Raw genomic sequence first — 24,023 nt, 5'->3', positions numbered from 1 at the left:
AAAGCAAGGCCTGCCTTGACAGAAGGCACCCCGAGTTACTCCCATAGCGTGGGGAGATCATTCCCACCTGAAGGATGGAGGACCAGAGCCAGAGCCTCATCCCACACTGCTGGAAAGGGTGATGGAGACCTTGGCTGCAAGTCAGGAGCGCAGAAAAGGTGCCAGCAGGAGGAACAAGCCCCTTTATAACCATGTCAGGTCACTGTGTGCAGCTGAGCCCACCATCCCCAGTGCTCAGCTGGGCTCCCTGGGGATGAAGACCTGCAAGGCCCGACCCCACTGGCTGGAGTATTTTAAAATATAATTTGACTAGAGAGGTTTAATGCCGTGTGACAGCCTGAAGTCCAAATCCAGGTGTTCTCCCTGCACTTGTAGGCCAGACCCCACAGCTGTGCCCCGATGTGTAAAAGCAGCTCCTTCCCAGAGTGGCCACTGGCTCCCAACATGCTGTGAGAGGAACCCAGAGGCTTCATCACAAACAACAATCTCCATGTTAAAAGTGAGTTATTCAGAGCAAAACCAATTTTGAAGTCCAGACCGTTCATTTCCCACGAAATAGAAAGAGCTGGAGGAGGGAGGACGGGGGAGGAAGGCTCTGGCCACCCCTCCCGGAGCTGGGGCCAGGACACTCTGCAGACAGTGCTGATAAAAGCTCTTGTATTAAGGAAAAAGCCATCATTGATAGATTTTTGGTTCACAGAGACACAGCACACTGCAACCTCTCCCTCTGCATGTTAAGGAGGTGATGAGGGGGGAGGAGGGAGATTTATGGCAGCTCCCGTCATAAAACGACCTGGTTTTCTGCGCAGCCCTTCCCAGATGGCTGCTGCACACGGGGAGTTTCTCAGGGTGATCTGAAGGCTGGTGTGTGCCAGGATCTCCACACTGTACCGGCATTATGGAGCCCAGCTAGGAAGGGAGAAGCTCTCACATTCACTCTCTCCCTGGTTGCTAGGTGAGAACAGTTTCTTACTATTTTAGTAAAAGGACTGAAATGACAGAAGCAAAGAAAGCCCCGCTGCAGCGCGGCCCCTCCGAGCCCCCAGCTGCACACACCGGAGCACAGCCGGGCTCAGGGAACGGCACCAGCACCACTGTGGGATGCAGATGCCTTTTGTAATAAGCCAGCAATTTGCTTCTCACGGATTCCCTCGCCAGCCTTGCCGACTTGGGACTAACGAGCCCGTTCCCATGCCGTGTCGCTCCAAACGCTCCAGCATTAGGCAAGCAGCAGCCGGCTCGGGAGAGGATGGTTTGGGTCAGCTGATTCATCAAGCATTTTCTAACCTACTAATTAGCGTCACGTAACAACCTCGGGGGATTAGAGAGAAGGAGTTTGAAGCTCCAAGGCCAGCTCCTGCCAACCATATTCAGGCTGGCCCTCGTCCACCACAGCACCTCTCTGGCTGGCCACAAGTCCCCGGAATCAGCCCTGGGCACCAGGAGAGCCCTTGGAGCCCAGAAAGGTTGATATGCACAGACCAGCTTGGAGAACTGGTGGGGGTTTCCCTCTCCCTCACTCCTCCCAAGAGCACTCAGGGAAGGAGATGGACACAGAGGAAGAGAGCTGGACAAAGAGGAGGGGACTGGAAGACACAGGGAGGGAGCAGGACCCCAGGGAGGCAGTGGGACCCCAAGGAGAGACCCCAACACTGCTGGGGACCACCAGCTTTGACCCAGCCTCGCTCAGGCCCGCCCAGCTCCCAGGGAGAGCTGTCAGAGGCCGAAATTATCTCAGTATGCTGCGAGATTTGTATGGAGCCCCAACTCTCCCTGCTGATGACTAAAGGCCTGGAAACAACAGCTGCACCTCAAGCCAAGGGACTCAAGTGCCAGCGTGACGTCCAGCTAAGGAAACCGTCCGCAGGAGGAGAGGGCACGCGGAATTCTGCGCACAGTGCGCCTCACAGCTGCTCCCCAGCAGCGCTACCTGCCCCACTCTGCACAGAGGGAGCTGCTGGTGCTGATCCATCCCGTCCCAGCCCGAGGCAGGTGGGGAGTGCCCGGCCCCACGCCGGCAGTCTGGTGCCGTTGAGTCAGCCGTGACTCAGCTCGGCGCCGCAGCCACGGCACCGCTGCGCCAGCTGCCCGTGCCCACCTCTCCTGCCAGGTGCCTTCCCAGCAGGACCGCTCCCCTCTCCCTGCTGCTCGCTCGCTGTGTGTTTGCTAACACCACAATTATCCAATATTCCTGGGTCTGAAGCCCCCTCCTGGAGCGGCACACGGCCGAGGAGCCGCGCGGAGCCTCGCGCGCTGCTGGAATTGCTGGGAGAAAAGCTGGCTGTGCTCGTTTGGAGGCTGCCAGGCAGCACGTAGGCTCTGGGCAGCGCCTGTGGATGTGGATGTGGGGAGATGCCACATGAGGGAAGGAGAAGGAAGAAGGAGAAGTCTGAGGCACAGAGATGCTGCTCCCACAGTGCTGGAGCTGTAACATGCACAGTCTGGACGCTCACGGCTCAATGCCATTTTTTTTTATTTTTTTTTTTCCCTAAAGACAGTTTATTTAGTTAACTCTGAGGAACCCAAGAGCCAGAATTGTTGCTCTAGAAACCATTTTGAGAAAGATTATTTTAAAAGATACAGCTCTGAACCAACTGTACCCAAACCTGGCTCAGCACAGTGCTGGCCAGTAGTGCCTCTGGGAGCCCACACTATAGAATCCTGCAATGCTTTAGGAGGGAAGGGATAGTAAAGCTCATCTTATCTCATCCCCTGTCACGGTGGGGTCACCTTCCACTATCCCAGAGTGCTCCAAACCTTGTCCAACCCGGCCTTGGACACTTCCATGAATAGGGAAACCACAGTTTCTCCAGGCACCTCTGCTAGGGCCTCCCCACCCTCACAGGAAGGAATTCCTTCCCAACATCCATCTGCCCCCCAGCCATCCTGCAGCACCAGCTGCTGCCCCACACCTGGCCAGGGAGGGTTTTGCTGCCCTTCCACGGGAGACAAACCCACCTCTGATGTTTCTCACCCCACATATGGAGCCCCTACGTCAAGGCTGAGCCAGAGCCATCCGGGAAAAAAGCAACACACACCGTGCTAAGGAAAATGAGTCACTGAACACATCAGGATGAGGGATCCACGCTATTGTTTAAACACTTGAAAAGGAGAAAAATACCCCACTAGAGGCAAAGAGAGAGCTCTGCTAGCTCCCACGTCCCTACAGCTGAATTCCACGTGGCTGTGGAACATCCTGGCACACCCCCTCATGCACACCCAGCAGCCCATGGACACAGCCTGGGAAGCAGGACCACGTTACATAAACCACCCGGGGTCAGCCAGCAGCGATGGTGCAATCCCGCTTCTCCGAGGGCTGCGAGCAAAGCTGAGGAGCAGAACAAGCAGCAGCAGCCTCCCCCTCCTGCAGGAACACAGGGTGGGTGCACAGCAGCCTTTGCTCCAGACAAAAGCCTGTCCCACGTGTCACACCTGTGTCCTCAGCCAGGTGCCACCGATGGCACAGACTTGGGGGGGACCCCTCAACCCCAGAACGTGCAGCTTCTGAGCACCACAAACACATCTGTACCTGCCTCCACCTCCAGCCAGGCCAAGGACCAGACAGGCTTGAAACAGCCACACTGGGGTGGTGCAAGAGCAGAGCAAGGTGCCAGGAAGTCCGTTCCTATCACTAAGTCTTTTCCCGTCTCCAGGAGCTGATTCCTGGAGTAAAGGATGTCAGGGAAGACAAACAGGCTCCTGACTGTGCACACTGACCTGCAGCTCCCTGCTGGGATCTCCAGCCCAGAGTCGCTTCCTCCCCAGTCCCCACCAAACAGGTTGTTGAGACTCGCCTGCACCTCCCATACACCTTGCCAGAGTTTGTCTTTAAATGGGTCTCTGAGTGCCATCAGCCCCTCCGGGTCTCCTCTGGGGCTGCTGCTACCCCTCAGCTCACCCACTTCCTCAGGAAGGATGAGCTCTGGAGAGGAAGGGGAAGAGCTCTGCAGAGGAAGGAGAAGATGAGATAAGAGTCACACGGCTGCAGAACGCACAGGGGTAACGGGGGAGCCCCTGAGCAGGGGATTCTCATGGGCTGCTGCTCTCACTCGGCAGCCACAGCCTCTCCCAGCAGCTCTCTCTGCTCTCCTCTGCATTTGGTTTCCTTCTGGCTGCTGCCAGTGCAAACATTTCCAACATATCTGCGGCCAGAGAGAGACCGGAGCCCTGGGAAAAGCAGATCCCTGTCGTGACGTTCCAGCTGTCACGAGGGTCAGACAGCCCTGCAGCGAGTTCGGGCTTCAGCTCTCAAGCCCGTACTGAACATGGCACAAACACCCCTGACAAAGAGCAGCTCTAGCTCTGCTTCATCAGCTTTGCCCGGCCCCAGCCACCCCCACAAGGTGACACCCCAAGGGACACACCACAGCAACCCCAAACCTTGCAATCAGCCAACACGTTTAAGAGAATTAATGAGCGTTTGGAAACTTTCTCCCCAGCCAGGGAGTTCAGGAACACAAACCCATGGGAACACTGGACACGTCTCTGCCGAGTGTCCTGCCTGTGGAACAGCTCTCCCTGCTGCAGGGGCACTCCTGGCCCTTCCAGACCTGCCCTCCTGAAGCAGAGGAGACACATCCCACATCAGGCCACCTCCCAGGCTCCCCACAGAGCACCACCAAGTACAGCCCTTGCACCATTTCCAAGCACATTCCCAATTTTTAACCTGTTTTTATCTCTACACAATCACTGAGCTTTACCTGACCGGAACTATTTCCAAATGCAGATTTCCTAGGAATGTACAGTAAGGACCACACAAACCCCTGTCCAGAAATCCACAGCTCAGCCCCTTACAACCAAAAAAGGCCATTTTCTCCATGCCAAAACTTTGTGACAGCACTTCCCAATTGCTAACAAATCCAACAGCCCATCCAGGAGCCTCATGCACCAGCCACTCTCCTGCTACAAGACTGACCTGCTTGACCAGATTCTACTTGCTGATTTTCTTTTAAAGACTACTGAGCTTTATTCCCTTGTTTTCCAAATTCTCACATGCAGCTCTCCACAGCCTGTCCCAGCCACAGTTCCTGAACTGGTATAGTTAGAAACAAGGAGAACAGGCAAGACCTGTAGAAAGGGAGTCTCCTCACACAGCCATGGCTTGGTCCACCTGAAAACATCACTAAGAAAAGATGTGCACATGTGGAGCAGAGCAGTCATCCAGCCCCTTGTCCACGTGCTTCTTCCTTCAATTAAGAAATACAGGGAGTTTGATACACTTCCATATGGACTGGCTGCACACTGGACCCTGTGTGCTCCCCAGCAGCCCCAACAGCCAGGGTTTGAGGGTGGAATGTGGCATTTCTGTACCTGTATCCGAGTCTTTTTGATCTCCATTTGTTCCGACAGTGAAAGGCAGCTTGCGTTTGGTCGCTCGCTCTTTCACCTCTTTGCCGCCATCACCCCGGTCCAACTTCGGAGTCTTGGTTAGAGAAACTTTATCTTTATCCTGGAAAAAAAAAGAGACCAAGGTCAACAACAGCCTACTCCATACTGTGCTCACCTGATTCCCCAAATCCTGCACTGGCCTCATAGAAAATCCTTTCCCTTTCTGCTGTGGATTTTCAGCATCAGGGTTTGCCAACGCAGCCTCCACCAAGATACAAAGCTCTACCAGAGAAGAGCCAGGCAAATCAAGGCTGCTGTGTGGTGCCAAATTCCAACCAATTCATGTGAAAATGAAGCCAACACTTTTCGTGAGGCTGAGGATGCACCCAGCTGCGGGCACTGAGGGAAGGCAGGCTGGGATGGAGGAATCTGAGGATTTCCAAATGCAGCCACACCACAAGAACCATTCCTGCTTTCTATCAGTCCTGCTTGTTTGGGCTGGTTTGGATTTTAATGTGAAGCAGAAATGCTGCAAACTGCTCAGAAGCGGGGAGAGATTTTGAATGAACATTCCAAGCAAAAATTACAGATACTGAGACAGGTGAGATTTTTCACATGACCAAGGAGAGCTGGCTCCCAGCTCAAACTCCAGGAGTCCAGTGTGCTGGGAATGCACAGCCCGAGGTCATGCCCTGTGTTTTTGCATGTGAGGACCAGGATTATTTTCAGTGAGCAGTTCTGGACTGACCACTGTGCCCCAGCCTGAACAACAAGGGCAGCACAAGCACCTCTGTCACAGATCTGATTTCAACAACCCAGCAAAACCCAGACTCTGCGCTTGGGAGGCAGAGTGAGATTGAACACAAGAACCTCAGTACACGGAATCATGCCAGAGAGTGGCTGGAAGCTCAGAGGAGCCAACCTAAGAGCATTCCCTTGTTTAGAGAGGCACAGTCCTGCTGTCTGCCCTGGCAGGTGGCCCCGGTGTCACAGGACTGCGGTGTCACTGTCACCGTGCGTGTCACTCCTTCCTCCTTCCGTGTCTGTGTGGAGCCCACAGCTCACCCACAGGAGAAGGACACTCGCCCCAGGGGGATGTGTTTGCACGGCCCCAGCGCCGCTCTCCGGCGAGGATGAAGGAAATGGGTTGGGGAATCCCTTTTTTGGTAAAGCAAGAGAAACAAACCTGCCAGGGCTCTGTGGTGGGAGGCAGCCAAGGCACGCTCGGAGCCCCAGCAAGGGCAGCCCTGCTTGAGAGCAGCTGCCGAGCACCGGCCCCGGAGCGACGGGACGGAGCCCCCACAGCCAAAATAAACACTCCAGCATTTCCTTTAAACCCTCCAGATTGAAAAGCTTTTGACTTATGCTTTCTGAGGTGAACAAAAATAGTTCAGAATAACAAATGATGCCACTTGTACTGCTCTGAGGTGGCAGCGAGGCCAGGGAGCTTCCATCACCTGCCAGGAATGTTGTGTTGTGAGCAGGTAGCCTGCTCTGTCCTAGTTCTATGAGTCTATGAAATATTTTATCAAAGGAATAAAAGAAAATGTGTGTATTTCTCGAAAAAAAGCCACCAAATAAATAATGCACCTTTTTTCCACAGTGACCATTCACATTCTTAACTTTTCCTTATATCTACCTGAATAAAAGGCATCTGTGAACACTTCAGACAGGAGTCTGTGAGGTTCCTGCAGGGTGAAGCACTCAGGGCACCAAGGCTGTCAGAGTTCAAGAAGCATCTGGATGATGCTCTTAGACATACAGGTGGGTTTTCTGCTGGATTAATGCTGCCTGGGATCTCTGTGCACTCAGGAGTGAGAAAAAGGGCAGGACAGGTAAAATTGCAGCTCATTCTAGAAGTCTGAATCATGGAATTGTTTGGGTTGGAAAGGACCTTAAAGCTCATCTCGTTCCACGCCCTGCCACCGGCAGGGACACCTCCCACTGTCCCAGGGGGCTCCAAGCCCTGTTCAGCCTGGCCTTGGGCACTGCCAGGGATCCAGGAGCAGCCCCAGCTGCTCTGACACCTGTGCCAGGGCCTGCCCACCCTCCCAGGGAAGGATTTATTCCCAATATCCCCAATGTCAGTTTAAAGCCGTAGCTATTGCCACGTTGCTAAAATCTCCGTGCTGGAGGAGAGACAGAGTAGAGGAATTGTGAAAAATGTGAGAGCAGAGGTGAGCCCAGCATGGCCCTGGCAGTGTCCGTGTGAATCCCAGCGCCGGGCACGCTCGGGCAGAGCTTCCTTTGCATCCAGCCCAAGGGCTGGGAGCTGCTGATCCAGTCAGCTCAGCACAATTAAATACCAGGCAGCGAAGGAAGCGGCGGCAGCGCCGGCACCGCTTTGAAGATTAATTCGTACAGTAGCACAACGATAACCTTTCCTACTAATTGGAGCAAGGAAGATCCAGACTTTGCTTCCCCCTGGAAAGCAGCGACCTGCTGGGGATGCCTGCAGCAGAGGGTGGAACATCAAGGCAGTTGGAGAGTCCAATTCCTGAAAGTTTTCATTGTCTTATTTGAAGCTTTGCTTCCCTAATTATTTCCAATTCTGTAATGAAGAACGTCATCCTTTACTCGAGTAAAACCTGGTTTCATTTTTAGGTCTTCTCATGTTTAAAGTAAGCTCAGGCTCATCAGCATCAGGTTTCACGAATGGAACAAATCCAAATTAGAATCAAAAAATCCTGGAATGGTTTGGGTTGGAAGAGACCTCAAAGCTCAGCTCATCCCAACCCTTTTTGCCATGGGCAGGGACACCTTCCACTAGATCAGCCTGCTCAGAGCCCCATCCAGCCTGGCCTCAACACTGCAGGGAAACTTGTATGAACAGCCCTGTGTAAGAGCTGGGGCTCTCCAAGGCTGGGACAGGAGTTTGGGGATGGGGAAGAGTCGAGAGCTCAGCAGCAGCAGCAAGTTCCCCTTTGCAGGTGTTAATAAAAGCTGCCTTGGCGAAGGGGAGTCAGCAGCCACGAGTGCAGGAAAAATCCCCTCCTGCCACGTTACACTTGCAGCAGAGTTCCTGTATGAGTAACAACCCACCCTGAGCTACTCTTGCAAAAGTGAGAAGATGCATCACAAATCTCTCTCAGCTGCTGTGCTTGGAGCACAAACCCACCAGGAACTGGCCCCAGCAGCCACCCAGAGCGAGATGCTGCAGGGTGGGGATGGAAGGGCTTCCCCCATCAGCACCACAGACCCTGATACCAATCTGCTCAGGGCACCTGTGACACACAAACTGGCCAAAGGCCAGCCCTCAGAGCAAAAACAACCCTCTGGGGATTTCTGATGCAGATTTCTGCAAGATAGAGCCATTTAGATGGGACTCTGAGCAACCTGACCTCAGGGACGGGATGAGATGAGCTTTAAGGTCCCTTCCAACCCAAACCAGTCCATGACTCTATGATTTACAAAGCCATGCAAAGAAATCCGTATTTCCAGCCCCGTCACCTAGCTCAGACAGAGCCTGACTTGCAGCCCAGCACTTATGCAGAGACTTGCACTTGCCAGCCATGGAAATCCCCAAAGCCCTTTGTTCTCCAAAACGAGCTCCAAGCATTTCAGGTTGTGATGTCAGTAAAAATTAGGCAGCAAGGAATAAAACCAGCCCGGGCAGCCTGGGAGGAGAAGCCCAGGAGAGCTCCAAGGCTGGTGCTCCACATCAGACTCCTGCAGAGAGCAAACAACCCACGCTGCAAAAAGCAAATGCTGCCACAGAGGGACTTTCCCTGCACCAGTGGGTCTGTCCTGGCTCTGTCAGCACAAAGGGAGAGGGGGCAGAGGGTTCCCATCCTGCATTACAAAAAGGAACACACACAGTTTTACCCAGAAAGCAACTGGATGTGGTGAAAACCAAACGATTCCCTAAATCTGAACCCCTTGTAGCCTTCCCAAAGCCAGGGTATGACACATACACACACAGAGAAAACTGCACAAAGTCTGAATTTGTGTGGTTATCAATGCTGCAATAAAACATGTGGAGCATGGAGGTGACTGGAGCTGAAGCCTTGTTCCTTTGAGCCTCAGGCACCAAAGTTTGTAAGAAATATGACCCAGTGATGAGCATGGGCTGATTAACTTCACTGAAATGTCATCTCTTCAGTCACCCAGACACTCTTGCGGGTTTCACACCCCAGTAGGTGACTGTGCTGGACACAGAGCCCAGCACTCACTCATCCAGTCTGGAAAGCCCTGGCAAGCACAGCAGATTTCATGAAAACAGAAAAATAAGGACCACGTTCCCTTTTCTGAAAGGGGGAGAAGGGGAAGGAGAAAAAAAACTCAAGTTCTTTTAACCTCTCCTACAAGCTCCTTCAAGCAAAAACTGAGCTAAGTGCTGTTCTGCTTGGTGTTCACTGCAGCAAAAATTCACTTCTGACTATGCAAGAGGGAGCATTTCCCCATGAAGAGGCAAAGGCTGTGCTGAGCACACGGTGTAACCACGCAGCCAGGCCAGCCCCATCAGGAAACGCTTCTGGCAGCTGATACAACGCTTGCTGCGGTGTTCTGCTCAGCCTAAGCCATGAGTAATCTCCTCCTGCTACGGGGATCTGTGGATCTAGACCAGAAAGGAGAATTATTCATATATGGCATGCGGATTTTTACAAAAGCCCTCAGGCTGAAGGGAGCAGGAGGAGCCTGGGGGCTGCCAGTGCCCGCCCTGGACAAGGCTTGTGCAGCCTTATAAGGGCTCCAGAAAGCCTGGGAGAAACGGCTCCTCATCCAACACCACGGAGCATCCAACGCCCTCAGACACGCTCCTTACTCCACTCCACTCAGGGCCGCATCCCCCTAATTCCTAAATCCCTCCCGAGGAGGGGCAGGGAGCAGAGAGCCTGGAGTTCCCTCCTGTTGTGAGCTCTGCTGCTGACAGGCAGCAGCTCACAGCCTCCTCCTCAGAGCAGGGCAGCTCCCCTGAGAGCCCAAGACGTGATGGAGCACGGAACTCAGGTGCAAGAGTTGGTGATCACAGAATCCTGGAATGGTCTGGGTGGGAAGGGACCTCAAAACTCATCTTGTTCTACCCCCTGCCATGGGCTGGGACACCTGCCACTGTCCCAGGCTGCTCCCAGCCCTGTCCAACTTGGCCCTAGACACCTCCAAGGATCCAGGGGCAGCCACAGCTTCTCTGGGCACCTGTGCCAGGCCCTCAAAGGGAAGCATTTATCCCAATATCCCATCTAAACCTCTCCTCCTTCAGCTCAAGGCCAGTCCCCTTGTCCCCTGTGGTGCTCAGCCCACTGCAGCACCAGGACCCCCCCTCCATCTGCCAGAGCTGCAGAGCCCAGACACGTAAAGCCCATTTAATACTAAATTAATACTGATATTAAGGTCCCATTACGAGGAAAACACTTGGTTGGCACCACTTTGGCAGGCTGTGCCCGTGCCCACGGCGGGTCCCTGCGCACGAGCCGGGCTCTGGCCTCCCTCTCCAGCCTCACAGGGAAGCTGTGCCCAGCCCCAGCTCGGCCCTTTGAACGTGTTGACAAAGGCAAGATAAATGCAAGGCAGCGGCTGCTGACAGGCAGGTACAACAGTGTCTGCAGGGAGGAGGTCGAAGTGCTTTTCCCCTGAGTCACTGCTCCAGCTCAGCTTCAGAATTAACCAGAAACAGGGCAAAAGCCACTTGGGCTGGAGCTCAGCTCAGCCTCTGGAACACAGGAGCCCGTGAGCGTCTCCTCCGTTGAAAAAGGCAGAATTAAAGGAGCAGAGACTCTGCCCTGTCCCCTCTCGGGCAGGCCTCTGAACGGGAGGCAGGGATTGTGTCCTAGTTATTTAGCCAGCAGGAGATAACTCCGCTTCCCGGCGTGCCCCGCGCCGCTCGACAAACCTGCTCTGTAAATAACACGCAGCCTTTAAGCTGCCGGGAGTGGATGGAATAAAATGGGAGCTGATTCATATTCCAACTGATCCTCTCCCTCCCCAAGCACCTGCGCCAGCATTAAGCCTCTTACCCAGACCGAGCCTGTATTTACATATCCTGCACTGCCGGGCACAGCCTCCTCTGCCAGGGCAAATGTTGGCATCTTCCCGATGCTACCGGGCACCTGCTCCCCCTCCAACATCCCTAATCCCAGATTTTGTCCTCTCCTAGAAGCCCCACGCTGTCCCACAGCACTCCTGCACCGACCTGCACTTGCAGTGACACAGAAAGGGGAATGTGGCACGTGCCACCAACGGTGCTCCATAACCAAATCCTGGCCTGGGATTTTCCTGTTGGTTATTTTGTATTTTTCTCATTTTGTCACTAATATGAGCTCAGTCATACAAGGAGCTGCTGCCATCACTGGGGTGGGATTGCAGGGGAAGTGACGGAGCTGGGGCTCACCATGCTCAGCTTCAGCTCCCGGGCCAGGCAGAAACTCCCAGGGGAATGCTGAGAAACTGGAGCAAGGAGATGAAAGGGAAGTGGATGAGATTTGTTCCTTAGCAGAATTCAGCAGATGTAGGTTTTCATGTTTATTTAAAGGTAACATTTGCACAGTTTTCTGCACAGCTATTGACTGGAAATGACTGATACTGAGAAAGGGGGAAAAAGCTGAATGAGAGCAGACTGGGCTCATGCCTGGAGCAAAATGGGATGAAGAGGAGAAGTGTGAAGGTATTTATCCTTAAACTCAGATTTCATCTCATTTCACCTAAGCCACGCCAAAAAACAGACAACACCTCAAATCAACTCTCAGAAGCAGCAGTTTCAGCAGAGCAACTCCTGGGCTGAGCCTGGTCCAGCCCTGCTGCTGGGGAAAGCCAGACCAGCCGTGCTGACAAGGACCTGGATTTCCATCCAGAGGAGGAGAAGCTCCTCCCTCACCCAGCACACACTTGCACCATCACCACATCACTTAGGTCTTCCACAGCTTAGTGCAGAAACCCTTAAAAACACACAGAACTCGCAAAAGAGAATTTTCCAAAGCATCCCCTGTTGCCCAGCTGACTCGGGTCCAGGTGAGCAGAGCGCTTCCTGGGAAGGACTGCAGCCACAGGGAAATAAACCCAACCCCATCAGCTGGCAGAGCACCAACACACCAATGTAAATCCCCAGATAAGAGCCCACAAAATCCTCCTGCCATGGCAAACTCTGCCATGGCTTCAAGACTCCAGGCTCAAAGAGCAGCATCCCCAAAGGAAGGCAGGTGGCCCGAACACGTTACCTTTTTCCCCGTTTGTTTCTCCACCATGTCGTTGCTGAGAGAGAAATCTTCTGACTGTGGTGTTTTAGAACACCCACCCTTGGGCATCGTTCTGCCTTCCTTACTTGATCTTCATTTATGCTGCCATCGCCTCATCATCAACCGTCTGTTGGGAGAGAGGAAAAGGGAGGTCAGACATCTCAAAAGGATCTCTCCATTGTGGGGGAAAAGACAAGGCACTTCCCGTGGGGATAAACCCTCTCCCAACCCCTGGATGGCTACACCAGGATGGCAGAGCACCCTGAAATGTAGAAAAAGCTCCTGCCAACTCCCACAGAATAACAGGTGCTGCAAGGAGTCACACGTGGAATCACACAGAATCACTGAGCTTGGAAAAGACCTCCCAGAACATCAAGTCCAACCTGTGCCCAATCCCAACTTTGTCACCAGCCCAGAGCACCAAGTGCCACATCCAGGCCTCCCTTGGACACCTCCAGGGATGAGAACTCTGCCACCTCCCTGGGCATACCCTTCCAATGCCTGACAACCTTTTCCATGAAAAAATTCCTCCTGACTTCCAACCTGAACCTCCCCTGGCACAGCCTGAGGCTGTTTCCTCTCATCCTATAGCTTGTATCCCGGGAGAAAAGGCCAGCTCCAAACTGGATCCCACAGCTGCAGACACAGCTTGTCTCATACGCAAGGAAAAGCCTAGAAGGGATCAAGTCCCACCAAAGAGCAACAGCCCTCCTGCTCTTCACCCCCAGCATCACCCCAAGCCCACATAAAGCTTCCTGCAGCTCTGTCCTGAGCAGGGACATGGGGACAGACCCCGGGCTGGGACAGCCCTGCACCCCAGCTTGCCACACTGAATTCCCAGACACACTTGCAGAAACAAACAAATTACAAAACCTCCGTTAAAAATGCACTTTTGGAAGCCGCTGCCGTCGTGAGACAGGAGCAGGAAGCGCGGAGGGCTCGGCGTTCCCAGGGAGGCTTTGTCACGGCTCCTCACCCCGTTCCTCACCTCGGCCTGGGAAAGCCAACCTGGAGAGGACAAAGCGCTCCTGCTCCTCGTGTGTTGCCTGGTTACAGAGCTGGAAAGACAACTGCCATGTGAAATACAGAGAGGCAGGAGCTGGAGCAGGGCTCAGAACACCAGCTGGAGCCAAGGCCCTTTTAGGTGAACAAGAATATCTGCTCTCCTGAGACCAGAGGCTGGAAAGCATCAGTGCAATGGGATATCTGTGAGGAGTGACCCCCAGCAACCCCAGCCTGGGGCTGGAATGGCACAGACAGGAACTTTTCCCCATGTAATTGTCACCTGCCAGCTCTAAATTGCACCCACTTACAGCAGCAGCTCTGCAGAGCTACAACTGCAGGAAATTGTCCAGGGAGATGGGAATTCTCAGAGAGGAGAGAGAGAAGTCTTGTATTTAGAAGTTCCCTGGAAATCCCTTCAAAATTTCTGTTGCATTTATGCCTCAGAGGCCTTGGGACATTTTGGGTTTTGTTTTTTGTTTTGTTTTGAAAGGTGGTTCAGAGGCCCCAGCCCAGCCCTGAAACAGCACAAATTCCCAGCCCAAAGCAGCAGGCACAGACAATGCTGGTGCTTCCAGCAGGACACTCTGCTTCCCAAGGCAGCTGATTCTCCAGCCCAGCTCCTCTGCCTGGGCTGTGGGAAGGTTGTTATCCGTATTTAGGAACAAAACCCCTTCTCGTGCCCCCTGCTCAACATGGGGACAGCTGAGCTTTGGGAGTCCACAGTGTCCCCTCCATGCTGAACATCCACTGGGTCCCTGCAGGAACAGCTCCAGCCATTCCCAGCCCCAGGAATCTCTCTCTGCCAGGCATCATTAGCCAGCTGGGAAAATGTAAGAATTATTTCCCCTCGGTTTCTCTTACAGGGGCTCATTAAAGTGCAGATACAGGAGAAAGGAGCAGAGGACAATATTCCCTTCAAAATTCACTGCAAATCTAAGAGGTGGAAATTCAGATGAAGTGCTGGGCAAGTGAAATTTATTTACACCTTGCAAGGGATATTAAACCCAAGCAGCTTCACCTCTGCTGATGATGGGACTGGGCCACGCTCTGCTCCCACGAGCAGCCAAAACCCAACCCCACGTCACCGCCAGCTCAAAGCACCCCATGACCTGCACACTGCCAACGTATTCCCAAAAAAATCATGCCCACTCCCAAGTCTTTGTGGCTGCTTGTACCAGGGTAGGCACCTATTCACGTGGAGCTTCCAAAACCTGTTTAACTGAGAAAAGGCCAGACGGATGCCAGATTAATTCTGCGCCCCTTCTGTTCGCGGAGCTGACTCATTACACTTGGAAAGCCGGCTGCCTCTCCGGGTAAACACAGCCCTGGCCTGTTCCACAGCTTGCAGGGAGTATCACATTTGCACAACAATTACCGACAACGACGCAGCCTTCGTTTCATTTTTAAGCACGTTTAGTAAGTTCGTTTCATTTTTAAGCATGTTTAATAAGAGTCAGAGCAGAGGCACAGATTCCTGGCTGGAAGAGCCTTCCCCAGCTCGAGACAGAGCATTTGCAGAGTGGCAAATCTAGGGCTGCAGAACGACAATTTGGCTTCAATCCCTCCTAATTCAGGAGCTGGATGAGCCACCCCCTTTCCACGATGCCCCTCTCAAGCTCAGCTCCCTACAGGAGACAAGCAGCACCCTTCCTGTTTCACTAACAATTAACTCAGCTCCTCGGAGGAGCTGATCACATGTGGCTGCACAATACCAAGTGGGAGATGGAGTGAGCTCAACAGAATACAATCCCTCGTACTTCCCCAGGAAAACAAAGGAGCTGTTTACCCCTGGCCAGGGTCCAGTCCTGGCTGTGTGCACAGCTGGCCCGGTGCACAGCAGCCCCCCAGCCCAGCCACGGCAGACCCCACTGCTGGAGAGGCTGCATCCCACACAAAGTGCTGAACAGAGAGAGGAGCCTGCCCTGGGATGGACTGGCCTGGGTATGGCAGCTCCTGATGTTTCAGGATAGCAGGGAAGGCTCTGGTGGTCCCAGCCAGCCAGGAGAAAGCTGGGAGAGCAGGGATGACACCCAGCCCAGTCACGCTGCTCTGGACTGGGGAACATCCTGGTCCACCCTGCCCTGGGTGGGGGTCAGAGCCTCCACAGCATCCCGGAGCACCCTCCCAGAGGATGGAGGGACAGGACTCTGGAACACCATCAGGAGCAGGGCTGGAGCAGAATGAGTCTGGCTGGGAATGGCAGGGCTCTGCAGAGCCAGCCCCGGGCACACCCACCCACAATCACCCCTTTTCCCTCAATGGGCCAAGGAAACAGTTGACAATGGTTTTTATTTCGCCCAGGGCATACCAAGTCCAAGCCACACACTGAGACCAAACACGTCTGTGAAGGACCTCAAAAGGCCACGATCCCAAAAGGGATGGAAGGGGAAGGGGTGTCATCATTGGAGGGAGGAGGAAGAGGAGGAGGATGAAAGCACTGCTGGCTTCAACCCCAGGACATCTGGGCAGCTGGGAGGCAGCGTGGGAGCAGTGGCACCCATTAGCCAGGACAGGCTCCCAGTGAAGGCAATGGGCAAACTGGGACAGGCACAGACAACAAGGACAAAGCCCATGGACAGACTCCAGCCCCAGCCAGACACCACCAACACTGGGCCTGACAGGAGAGCAGCTCCTCATTAACCACCCCTATGGATCCCCAAGTACATTTAAACTTCCCATCCCTACCCCTCCTGCTTCATGGAACCAGTGAGCAACACCCCAACATCTGTATGTGTGCTGTGGGCAAGGACACCTTCCACTGGACCAGGTTCCTCCCAGCCTCATCCAACCTGGCCTTGGACACTTCCAGAGATGGGGCAGCTTCTCTGGGCAACCTCCCCACACTCACAGGAAAGAATAAAGAACATTTCCAGATGTATGTCCAAGGGGAATGACAGCCTTTCCTGGTCCCAGCCCTCCTTCCCTGCCCTCCTGCAGAGCAGCCAAACTCCTGCCATTCAGTCTGAAGCCACAACAAATGAGCTCATGCCCACGATCTGTGCACTGGAGCCTGCCCATACCCCGCCAGCTTGGAGTAAAAAAGATTGTGGAGCTTTCCTTAAATGCCAGAATAGGAGGGAGTTGGCTGGATGCTCCTGCCCGTGCAAACCCCCCGATGCAATTAGAGCCCCAGACATTATTTGCACAGATCCAACACGTTTGTTTGGTCTGAAAAGGTTGGAATAGGAACAAGCCTGTGAAAAATGAAAATTTTAATACTTCAGCCTCCTTTTAAGGACGCTGTCTTAAATCTTTGAAAATTGCCTTAGATTAAAAACTCACACCCACAATTTGACACTTGTCCCCCAGCTCTGGAAAGTAAAGGGAAAAAAACCAAGAGCTGATGTCTTTCAACACACAGAACCACTGAATCCCGGAATGGTTTGGGTTGGAAGTGACCTCAAAGCTCATCCTGTTCTACCCCCTGCCATGGGGACACCTCCCACTAGCCCAAGATGCTCCAAGCCCTACCCAACACTTCCAGGGATGAGGCAGCCACGGCTTCTCAAAAGCACCATTGCCCCAGCCCTGCTGTGTGTTCAGGCTGCTCCACCAATGCATTCCCAGCACCTGCCCTGCACCAGGTTATCCTCCACCTGTGTGGCCAACATGAGCCACAGCTAGACCCTGAAGCTGCCTGTGAGCACCAGAAGGACGTGCAGTTTGGGGAACAAGGAACAATTGTCCTTTGTGCTCCAGGTCGGCTCCGGAAGAGCAAAGTCCATGGTTTTCCACAGTGAGTACACACGGCCAGGAGCAGCAGGAGCCCCACAGACCTGCACAGCAAACACAGGTGGTTTCCTCAGCACGTGACAATGGGTAATCACAAAGATTAGCTATTGATGAGATAGTGCAAGGTGCTAATTCTTCCAGCCAGAACTCAAACCAAGGAGAATGGAGATCCCGCGTTTCCTGGGGCAGGGTCGGTGGGGAAGCGCTGTCACCTGGTGTCACAGCTGGGCTCACCCCAGTCTCACAGCTCCATCCTCACCTTCAACTCCACATCCTTCCTTACCCTGGGGACCTGTTACCTGGTCCTGGCTTTTGAAAGGGGATGTAGCTCCTCATCAGTTCTTACAGATGACACATCTTTCTTCACCTCTTTGCTTCTCCTTTCCTGTTCTCAGTCATTACCTGGTCCCAAGTAACTGTCCTTTCTTCCACCTTTCCAAAATATTTATTCAGCCTTACCCCACACATCCTGACCTCCTGATATCCTGCAATGACTGGCTTGGACAAGGCTTGCTGCTCTCTCAAACACACACCAGCCAAGTGAACTTCCTCAGCTGGAATCACGGAATGCCAGACTGGGACAGAAAGGATCTTAAAGCCCATCTCGTTCCACCCTGCCACGGCCAGGGACACTTTCCATACATCAGGTTACTCCAAACCCTGCCCAACCTGGCCTTGAACATTTCCAGGGAAGGGGCAGTCACAGCTGTTCTGGGCTACCTGTGCCAGGGCCTCACCACCCTCACCATAACAAAAGATAATGATCCTGCAGCCTAAGTTACTTTAAATTAAACTGAACTAAATAATAATATTGAATTCCAGCAGCTTTTAGTATTTCAATCTTTTGTGGGACAGATGCCCCTCCCCAGAGCTCCTCAGGACCTGCAGAGAGCAACAGAGTGGAGCAGCTGAGGCTGCACATGGATGTGCACCCAGCTCTGCAAGGATCACCACAAAGATGATGCTTGTGACTTTGCTGGGCACCATGAACATCTCCAGGATGGCTCCACCACACAAACCCATCCCAGACAAGAGGTTCAATTCAAACCACAACCCCACACCTGTGACCTGCCAGTGTCTCCTCCTGCCCCAGCAAGAGGTCAGTGGTCTCCAATTCTGATAACATATTTCTATTGCACCGAGCGTTGCTGTTTAACAGGATTATATTTGGAAATTTCTGCCAAACCACGCTGTGATTCAGAATCTTCCAGCTGGGACCATTCTCGGGAGACACAAAATCCAGACTAGAAGAGCCCTGACAGTGCCCTGCACCCACAAGCAGCCACTCTGCCTGTGTGGTTTCTCCGGGAGCAGTTTTTCCCACAAACCCTTCCCTCAATTATCCGTACACAGCTGCCTCTGGTATTGCTCCATTTGGGGATGCTGCCGATGAGCTGGTTCCCGGCCAAGTTACAAAACTGTACTTTGAGTCAGTGCTCCGTGCTGCGGTCTGGGAGCGGGATTAGCTGTGATGTGGAAACCTCTGGAGCAGCACATGGCCCTGCTGCAGCACTGATAGCCAGGGTGGGAAAGCTGATCATGACACTGTTGTTCTCTCTGGGATGGCTCTGGATCACCAGCCCAGATCAAAACCTGCTGGAGAGGGAGGACTCTGAGCCTCTCCCATCTCCTCTCCACTCCTGCTGGACGCCCATCAGGCTTCAGCCAGGGAAGAGCTGTAACCAGCTGTAATCTGCCAACACAGTCACTACCAGAGTTTCTGCACATCAACTTCCTTGAAACAGTGATCAACTCCACATGACTACTCCCAGTGCTGCTGCACATGGGAGGAGAAATGCAGCCCAAACTACCCAGCATAAAGAGAACAAGGGAGAAATGTGATGCTGGTGAGCTGGGAAGTCCAAGGAGGATGAAGTCTTTACCTGCAGCTCACCAGGACACAAGTGGGATCTTTGAAGGTCCTCCAGCTGGGAAAGACAGGGATCCCCCAGGGCTGCTTTATCCTGGCAAAATGAGAACACCACAGATCTGCAGAACCAGCTCCATTCCCAGGACAGTTTGGGGAGCTGGGCTCTGCCTCTCTGTACCCAGCACAGAGCCCTGGCTGCGGCTTCCAAGCACAGCTCAAGGGGGTCAGGACCATCAGCCAAGCCCCAGGAACGAGCCAGACTCGATTTTCAAGACAGACAAACAAGTGAGCACAGACAATTCCTGACCATCACGGACCAAAGGGTGACAGATGAAGCAGCAGCGGCTGTCGGTGCCCCGGCAGCGACCTGCGTCACCCACCCCGTGGTGGCACTGGGGACATGGGGCTGGCAGGGGCTGCTGGCTCGCTCCGCTCCCTCCTCAGCCAGGCTGAGGATCCTCTGTGCTCCCACCTGGGCATGGTCCATCTTCCCACTGCTGGCACCAGGGCCCTGTCCCAAGGGGAGGCTGCAGGACCAGCACTGCTCCTGCAGAAAGCTCGTGGCAGCTCTGGCAAGTCCCATCTGCTGCTCAGCTGCACAGCAGGAAGGCTCGGGAAGGGAGCAGGATCAAGGATGCGTTTGGGCTCATTTCTGGTTGTTTAAACGAGCACAGGCATCACCGTTCTGTGGCCTCATCACTGACAACTCTGTGCCTTGTTTGCCCCTGGGCACTCAGAATTGGCTCTGACATACCACAGCTGAACAGAGACCTGGCCCTGGGAGTCTGGGCTGCCTGAATTCCATGAATACTCCGTGTTCCCAGTGTCCATCTCCAGACACACACATGCACATGGACACACCTGCATGGGCACACACACACATTTCATGGACACACAGCCCCCAGCAAAACCCAGCTGAGACTCACTGCAGTCCTGCTCAATTTTGGGTATCACTGGGTCCACATCTAGGACAAGAAACAGCCATAACTACAAATAAACCACATGACTTAAGTGCTTAAACCCAAGAGGAGCCCACAACCAAGCACGTTCATTACATGAGAAAGAAACTAAAAATACTTTACAAAAGATGCCATGATCATTGCAACAGGGTCCTTCAAGTCGAGGAGACCCTCAACTGAGAGCTCTGCAACACCAGCTACCCCCCAGTGAAATCCCTGCTTGAGCCTCGGGGGATTTGGACAAAAGCCGTGGGATGTTTGTGTTTATATCTGGTTTCAGTCCATGATGTCGCAACAGCCAAGTAACATCTTCTCCCAGCTGTGAGCAGGAAAATCCATGGTAATGGCAGCAAAACATTCCTCATTCTCCCATTCTTGCATAATTCTTCCCAGGACCCCTCTTTCCATCTCAGCATCCTCGTGCTTCCTCCCAGTGTGGGAACCTCAGAAATATTTTGGTGGATTCAGGAACAAGATCCGAACAGAGCAAATCTCACACAGGGCCCTGAAGGCATCAGGCTGTGGGGAAAACCCAGCACAGAACTTCAGTGATTTCCTCTTATTTGGGGTCTGCAAACACAGGAATTTTGTTTTCCTCTTTCTTTTTTCTCACTGAGGCCAGCGGCTTCCAGATTCCAGACTCGCATTTGATCCACGTACAGAACACTTTGCAGCAGCACTGGGATTTGTTTGCCATGTTACTGTCAGCTTTTAAGTGACAGGGCAACAACTGAATAGGCACGGACAGAAGGAGGGCCGGGTTGGACAGGGTTTGGAGCAGCCTGGTCTAGTGGAAGGTGTCCCTGACCAAGGCAGGGGGTGGTTTAAGGTCCCTTCCCACCCAAACCATTCCATGATTTGATGAAAAGGTTGATTCAAAGCTCACATTAAACCAGTATTCTGTAAGCATGGAAGGCACCTGGGGAGATGAGGAAAAGCCTGGGCCATGAGAAATTCCAGCCTTGTGCCAGGGCAGTGCTCGGCAGGGAAGCCCTTCTCCCAAGCACACCACGCACCATGGAGCAGCTCGGCGCAGTGCCAAGGCCGGGCAAGCACCGGGCTCCAGCCAGATTCACAGCTCCATGCAGGCAGGAGGGAAGGGCAGGGAAAAGCTTCCATGCACATTTCTGGGCTCACTCAGAGCTGGCTCCCCTCGTCCTCAGCTGCTGGTGAGAACTGTCACCACACTTTTTGTACCCCTCCAAAAGCCACGGTGGCTCCCTGATACCAACAGTGGATTTGCTGATTGTTTCAGCTCGAGCTGGAAGCTGAGCTCTGGCTGGAGCTGTGCTGCTGACGACAGCCCATCGCTACCGAACGAGCTGTGTGACAGGAAAGCGCTTGCTGTGCTTCCGTGGGGCTCTGCGTGCCACAGCCAACACGGGAAACGCAAATCCTGAGCTCCTCCGAGCAAACCACGCAGCCTCTGCTGCCAGGGGTATGGGGAGAAGCACCTTGCCCGTTACCTTCATCACTCGTGCCCATCTCGTTCCAGAAGCCAAAGCTCCTGCCCGGTTTTCCCGCTGCTGGTGCGGCAGGAGGTGGCTCTGGCACGGTGGTGCCAGGAGGCTCAGCCTGGCTCAGCCCTGTGCCAGGACCCCGGCTGGACACACGTCACGGCCGAGGGGAAGGGGCCATCCTGGGCCAGGGGACGGCAGGGGAGGTTTGGGCACGGCACAACCCTGCTGCTCCTTTGCAAACAGTCAAACCAAAATGAATTCTCCACAAAGCTGCAGCTTTCCATCTCCCAAATCACACAGCTTTTGAAGGAGTTCTATTGTGTATAAAGACACAGGAATGTATTTATCAAAAAGGGAATGTTCTTGTGTGGGGAAACTCCTTTTTCTCTGCAGTGCTCTGGTTGAAGGTACCATTGGAGCAGGAGCAACGGAGAGCTGTAACAACACTAACAGCGTTTTCTCTAAGGACGTGAGTCCCCAAAAACACAAACCTGAGAGCCTCTCCTGATTTTGAGCCCAATCAAATGACACAAGGCCTCTGGTAGAACAATTTGTTATAAAGTTCTTGCTTCAACACTGGCCAGAAACTGAGCACACCCAAAGAGGTTGTGGATGCTCCATCCCTGCAAGTTCACTGCCAAGCTGGCCAGGGCTTGGATCAACCTGCTCCAGTGGAAGGTGTCCCTGCCCATGGAACAAGGTGGGATGAGATGAGCTTCAAGGTCCCTTCCAAACCAAACTATTCCATGACTCCATAACTCTAGGAACACCTGGAGCAGCTGACCAGACACTTGCTGTGGTGGGACGTGTGTGGCCCTGTGGATGTCCCCAGCACCACAGCAAACCCAGAAGCCCCAGCATCTTCCAAAAGGCAAAGCTCAGACAACACATACGTGTGGCAAATTGGGGGAAAAAAACCCAACAGATTCTCTGCCGCCTCCTTCTCTTCCTTAAAAAGCAAGGTCTGTCTCCCAGCTGCCTGCTGGATCCGCCTGCCTCCCCCAGGCTGAGGAGCCCGGGGTGAACACGTGGCACTTGGTAGCAGAATTCGGAGAAGGGAGGGATCAAAGCCAGCCTTTGTGACCCTGGTGGGGGGGAAAATAAGCTGGGAGTGACAGGTACCTCTACCCCAAGAGCGACCCAAAGCCAGGCTGCAGCACACCAAAATAACCCAGCAAGGGACACGCAGAGCCAAGCCTTGGAGCAGGATCATGAGGATCCAGGTTGGAAGGGAACAACAGGAGCGGTGCTATTTACTCCTGGTTCCCAGGTCTGTGCCAGGCTGACGTGGCACACGTGCTCCCAGCAGGATCACAGCAAGCAAAGGGGAACCACAGCCTGGAGAGCTGAGCACAGCCAGCTTCTCCCTGGGACCTGAGGACTGAACCTTCTCAGTGGAACCCTGGCAGAGCCTGGCTCGGGAGCACACAGCCACACTGAGCAAATGCTGCTGGTGTCCATGCAGGGCTCAGCCCCAGGGGCCTCAGGAGCAGGACAGGAGTGTCAGCCTTTGAGTTCTGTGCTCTTGGTTCTGTCCTTTACCTGTGTGGTGAATTAGGGTACAGAAAACAACCCAACCATGACTTGTCCCAAACTGATTTTGCCCCCCCTGGCCAAGCCAGTGGTGAGGGAGCTGGGAGTGTTGGAGCTGCAGTTCCCAGTTCACCGTGAAGCTCATCCACCTCTCCAGAGAATCCCACAGGCTGAGCAGCTTCACCGGACACCTCCTGACTGGAACCTGCCCAGCAGACCCTGGCCAGATCCAAGGAGCACTGCCCTGTGCTCCAGGAAAACACCGAGGTTCATGTACCACACACCTGGCAGGGGGATGCAGAACTCAGGACAAGCAACAACAAAACACCTGAATTCACCAATGGGCTCCAGGTGATCCCACCACGAGCTCCACAACCTGCAGGAGCAACCCTGGAATTTCTTCCTTGGGCTGCTGACCTACTAAACTGGTTGGAATCGGCAGCGCCAAACACTCCACGTCAGAAAGGGGTTTAACAGGCTGGAAAGGGGTTTTACAGCCTGGAAGGGCTTTTACTGCCTGCACGCTCCGTGCTGGCTCTGCAGGGAGCTTTTCTTGTGGCCGGGTACGCCCCAGCTCCCTCGGAGCTCTGTTTGCCCACGCCAGCAGCCGGCTGCCCCGGCTGTGCAAACACCGGCCCCGGGAGCCGCCGGCACCGCCGCAGTATCGTGGCAACGTGGCTGAAGCCGGCTTTGCAAACTCACCAAGTGTGCAAATTAATTTCATTATCCGCTCTTGCACATCATGAGGAGGGAAAACAAATAACCTGCCCGAAAGTACATTCTAGTAATTATTAACACGGCGTCAGCGGAGCCCGGGGGAGCGGGAGGAGGACGGGCCAGGAGGAGAGCCTGGCACTGCCTGGCCGCCGGAGCACTCGGCACTGGGACTTGGTAAATGTAAAATCCAGCCTCGTGCTGCCTTTGTTCCCTGTTTAGCCCAAGGATTCTCCATGCGCTTGGCTGCACC

At 53.8% G+C, this 24,023-nt stretch overlaps 1 protein-coding gene across 2 annotated transcripts in view; it reads right to left on the bottom strand.

Moving 5' to 3' along the window:
* ANKRD11 (ankyrin repeat domain 11) overlaps positions 1 to 24,023 on the bottom strand; it is a 128,568-nt gene that overhangs the window by 20,042 nt on the left and 84,503 nt on the right. For both annotated transcript variants that reach the window (XM_005531886.3, XM_088062111.1), the window contains exons 3-4: positions 12,480 to 12,624; positions 5,311 to 5,449 (exon numbers count right to left, since the gene is read on the bottom strand). In XM_005531886.3, the coding sequence (XP_005531943.1) occupies positions 5,311 to 5,449; positions 12,480 to 12,566 (226 nt within the window). In that variant the 5' untranslated portion in view covers positions 12,567 to 12,624. The remainder of the gene's footprint in view (positions 1 to 5,310; positions 5,450 to 12,479; positions 12,625 to 24,023) is intronic.

The sequence above is a fragment of the Pseudopodoces humilis genome, chromosome 14, assembly GCF_049639895.1.
Source record: "Pseudopodoces humilis isolate 2021_Gansu_Grassland_sample_001 chromosome 14, ASM4963989v1, whole genome shotgun sequence".
Taxonomy (NCBI): Eukaryota; Metazoa; Chordata; class Aves; order Passeriformes; family Paridae; genus Pseudopodoces; species Pseudopodoces humilis.
The sequence above is the reverse complement of the archived record's forward strand: the minus strand, read 5'-3'. Positions and strand labels throughout refer to the sequence as shown.